Raw genomic sequence first — 4,825 nt, forward strand, 5'->3', positions numbered from 1 at the left:
TACATATGAGTAATTGGTGGTCTGTTCCACAATCAGCCCCCGGCCTAGTTTTCACAGCTGATATTGAGCTTCTCCAGCGGTTCCTTCCACAGATGTAGTTGATATGATTCCTATGCATACCATCAGGTGAAGTCCATGTGTATAACCTGCGTTTGTGTCTCTTATAAAATGTATTTGGAATGATAGGATTAGGTATTATACGTATGACAACAGTCTGGAACAAGAGGTGCATTGCACAGTGGACTGGCAGGGGCATTGTTTCTCACCAAATGTTTAAATATTATTGAGTCTTTTTAAAGCCAAAGCAAAATGCAGATTAAAGGTCATTTCTTCCCACAAATAATGCTTATTTGTAACACATGTGACATTCCACTTTCCTCAACTTTCTAAGTCAACAGAATGTTGTTCCAAAGTGAATGAAAACTATCAGTAGGGAGAAAGAAAAGAAGGTTCTTCTTTCTTTACTTAATTTTTCAGTAAAAACTCCAACTCATGAGTAACTCTCCAGTAGGTTTCTGGGGCTGTAAATGGCACAGGAGGAGACTGCTCAATTTTCTTCCACAGCGTTGCTGGTGGATTTGAATTGTCAGAGAGGTGCCTCCTTTAGTAGTGCAACTCCATACAAATTAAGCCATTGTTGTTTTTAGGTGCCATCAAGTTGCCTACAACTCATAGCAACCCTAAGAACAACAGATCTGCAACTTGCCATATCCTGCATCATTCTTATGTTCTCTGATGATCTCTTTCTCTGACTCACAGCCTTTCGTAGTATGATATCCTTTCTCCAAGGACTGGCCCTTCCTGACAACATGCCCCAAGTATGTGAAACGGTTTCACCATCCTTGACTCCAAGGCACACTCCAGGCTGCCCAGAACACTAGATGTTTAGAACTTCCCTTTAAATGTCTTGGTATTCCCCAGCTGCTGTAATAAATACTACAAATGAGTGGCTTTCAAGGACAGAGTCTTATTTTCTCACAGGTTTGGGAAGGTAGAAGTTTGAATGGAGGCATCATTTCTTGAGGAAGGTCTCTATCTCTTGCTTTTAGCTGTTGTTAGGTGCCACAGAGTTCATTATGACTCATAGTGACCTATGAACAATAGGAACCCTGCCCTATTACATGCCATCCTCGTCATCTCTGATATACTTTAGCTTATTGTTACAGCCACTGCAACAATCCATCCTATTGAGGGTGTTGCCTTCTTTACTCTCAATCTTTCCAAGTATAATGTCATTTCCCAGGGACTGGCCCCTCATAACATGCCCAAAATACATGAGGTGAAGTTTTACTATTTTTGCTTCTAAGAGGTACTCTAGTTGTACCTTGTCCAAGGTATTTTTTTGACAGTCCATGGGACATTCAGTAAGTTTCTTCAACACAACTCAAAGACATAAATTCTTTTCCTGCCCTCCTCATCACTGCCCAACTTTCAGATGCATAGCAAGTAATTTAAAAGACCATCATTTGTATCAGGCACATCTTGGTTTTCCCCAATGCAACACGATTTTTTATTTCCTAACTGCTGGTACCCTGGATGCTGATTGTGGATCCAAGTAAGTTTAAATCGTTGACAATTTTAATCTTCTCTCCATCTATTGTGATGTTGCCTAATGGCCTAGGGGTGAAGATTTTTATTTTCTTGATGTTGAGATGTAATCCATATTGAAGGTTGTATGTAGTCTCTGATCTTCTGCAGTTAAGTTTCAAGTCCTCCTCACAGCAAGATTGTGTCATCTGCATAGTACGAACTGTTAGTATTTCTCAGATCCTGATGACATACTCTCCTTCATAAAATCCAGGTTTTCAAATTATTTGCTCTGTATACGCACTGATAGGTATGGCGAAAGGATTTTAGTAGCTACCAGCAATCAATCCTTCACCCACCAAACTCGGTGACCACGTGACCCTCCCTTCCTCTGGATATTCAGAGACATCTAATTAGTTATCCTTCTGTTTTCACAACAATAGTCTTATGCAGTGTTGTCCTTATGGGCCTGTGTTAGCTCACTCAGCATAATGCTCTCTAGCCTCTCCCACATTTTATTTTTCGAAATCATTGCTCCTGATTGCTGCATAGTATTTCATCGTGTGACTGTACCGAAATTTCTCAACCCAGCCTTTGTTGATGGACATTTGTGCTGTTTCCTGAAGTCCACTTACAACAGGTGACACGCCAGTCGTAAAGCCCAGCACCCACTGCTGCAAAAGGCTTACGACAGGAACCCAGACTCAAAGTACGGCTAGCAACGCCGTCTTCTTTTTCTTTAAACATTAGAATCTTTGGGACCGAACCGGAGAGATTCTGATAGCGACAAACAGCTCTGCCGACCGTTTTCTTTCCTTTGACAGTCGCCTTGAGGGGACCGGGAAGAGATTTGAACGCCGGCGCTCTGTGGTAGAAGAAGACAGCCACCGACGCTCCATAGCCGGGAAGCCTCCCTTTTCCACGCCCCTTACGGGTGCCCGCGTTATCAGTCACTCCGCGCGCGCGCCCCTTCACTGGCCTCCGGGCCTCCATTATCCCAGGGTGCACTGCGGCGGGGGCGGGAGCCAAGGCAGCGGCCATGTTAAGATAGTTTGTTGTTTTTTGGCTTTTTTTTTTTTTTTTTTCTTTCCCTCCCGTAGAGGAGAAGAGGCCGGTGTGGACAAGGAGCCGTCCGGCCTCTCCCCTCTCCTCCCTCCCCGTCCAGTCCTGGCTCACAATCCCTTCCCCTTTCTGTTCGTGTTCGACCTTCCCTGGTCTCGGGACCAGGCCCGTCTGCCCGCCAGCTGGGTTGGTGGGGCGAGGTTGAAGGCCAGTCCGAGCAGGCACTATGGCTGCCGCGCTGGGAGCCGGCGGAGGAGCTGGAGCTGGAGGTACGTGAGAACCCCCCGCAGGAGAGCGGATGGGGAGGACTGGGAGGGTAGAGGTGCTGGGGTGGGGGGCCTGTGCGGCCCGAGCGAGCGAGTTCTCCCTGGCTCCCACTCTTTGTGGCCCGTTCTGTTCGCGGCTCCCACCTGCATTCCCTATTGTCATTCTCTGCGCTCCCCCTTAACGTCCAGTGTTAGAGATCCTAGTTACCCAGGAACTTCTTTGTTTTCTCCTCCGCTTTCGAGTCTGCAGAAAGTGTTAGGACCATTTGAGTTGTTGTAAGATCCACCTCTCGAGAGACTTAACTGGCCTTGTGTCGTAGGGAGAGGGGGGCACCTGAGCTGTGATAGTGCTGTCTAGGGATCGCTGTAATAGATTGAATGACTCTTGTAACAGAGTAATTTCAAGCCCATTAGGAGGGAGTCCCCAAACCATAAAGGAGTCACCGTCTTGAAAGATTTTTTTTGAAAGCAAAAAGTTCTTAAAAAAAGAATTATCGCAAGTCTTTAGTTTCATATTACCATATTGTGATTTGAGTGGAAGCAGATTGGTTTTCCCTTCAGCCATTCTGATGCATTGTTTATGTATCATTATAACCACAGTGTGATTGCATTCTTCCCATTTCCTCTCTGTGATTCTCATGTCCATTAACCGTTCTCTTCTACCTATTCCTGCTTTCTGGGCTTTATTCTTGGGCAAATCCTGCTGTCTTCCCCCCCACCCTCCCGCTTAGGTTGACCATTCTTAGGAGTGAGTGCCTCTCTGGTGCTGTTGTCCACCCCAGGTTTTGGGTTGCAAACATGGGTCGCTTTGTGGGAGTAAGGTGAACAGTTTATTCCTGGAGAAATTTGTAGTATTGGAAACCCAATGAAGGGACAGTCTTTGAGTCAGAATCTATGGCGGTCGATTTGGTTTGGTCTAGGTCTGTCTGTTGTTTGGCTGGAAGCTAAACTATGGGGATGGGTTTTGTTTTATGTTGAAAGGTGATTAAAGACCATGGTCTCAGGGGTTCCACCATTTTCTTACTGAACTAGTATATTTTTCAGTTTAGTTCCACATTTCTTTCCGTTTCATCAAGGATCTACTGTGATCCCTTTTGCTTATTCATTGGCAGTTGCAGGGCACCATCTACTTCTTCTGGTCTCAGGATCAAGAAGGTTCAGATTCTCTTTGGCCATAAGCCCTTGTGACTAATTATTTCAGTACATGTTTACCTTTCTTCTCTCCTTTGTTTGAAACAGAGAAACACCAATAGTTGCACGTTATGTGGGTGCTGGAAAGTTTTTTTTTTTTTTTTGAAAGTTTTTCAGACTCTAGTTGCTACTTATTAAAGTAAGATGTCAAACATTGTAGACTGTCTGTCAGTTTGACTTTGATGTCCCCAATGAGTACTTTGATGTCCCCAGTGAGAATGGCTCCATGGCCTGAAGACGAGCACCTCATCCCTTCATGATACTTGTCATTTGTCTTTTTACATTAATTTTTTCTCAAATAAAAGAAAATATCTTAGTGTTTTGTTATCAACATCTTAAACAGGTGAGCACAGAACAAAAAAAGGTTTAGATTTTGGCGTGATACCTCTAGTTTTTGAAAGCATGAATGATACTGATGAAGCAACTACCTCATTTTAGATAAAATCACTTTTGGGTAAATTAAAAAAAATACATAAAAGATTATTTCCAAGATTTCAAAGGAAACCCTTAGGTAGTATTCAGAACCCAAAATGTGATAAGTTTGCGTCTCAAAATAGAAACGTGTATAACTTAGTGGTATTTATTAGTAATACTTCCATATAGACACACTGCAGTAATCCTGCTTGAGAATTTTGATCCTAATAGCAAAGCATTTGTTTGGCTAAAAAGGGGGAAAAAATGAAACTACAGAGACAATGGAAGAATGCCACATCTGGCAGTACGATTTGGTGTGTGCCATTTTTCTATCTTATATTTTAAATATATTCCAAAGAAAACTT

General features: G+C 43.4%; 1 protein-coding gene across 1 annotated transcript in view; it reads left to right on the top strand.

Annotated features, from left to right (window-relative positions):
• Positions 1–2,815: 2,815 nt before the first annotated feature.
• RBM33 (RNA binding motif protein 33) overlaps positions 2,816–4,825 on the top strand; it is a 212,209-nt gene continuing 210,199 nt past the window's right edge. Inside the window, exon 1 of the mRNA XM_006887685.1 lies at positions 2,816–2,858. Coding sequence (XP_006887747.1) covers positions 2,816–2,858 — 43 coding nt within the window. The remainder of the gene's footprint in view (positions 2,859–4,825) is intronic.

This window comes from Elephantulus edwardii, unplaced genomic scaffold, assembly GCF_000299155.1.
Source record: "Elephantulus edwardii isolate Elephantulus edwardi_28Jun2011 unplaced genomic scaffold, EleEdw1.0 scaffold00060, whole genome shotgun sequence".
NCBI classification, from domain to species: domain Eukaryota; kingdom Metazoa; phylum Chordata; class Mammalia; order Macroscelidea; family Macroscelididae; genus Elephantulus; species Elephantulus edwardii.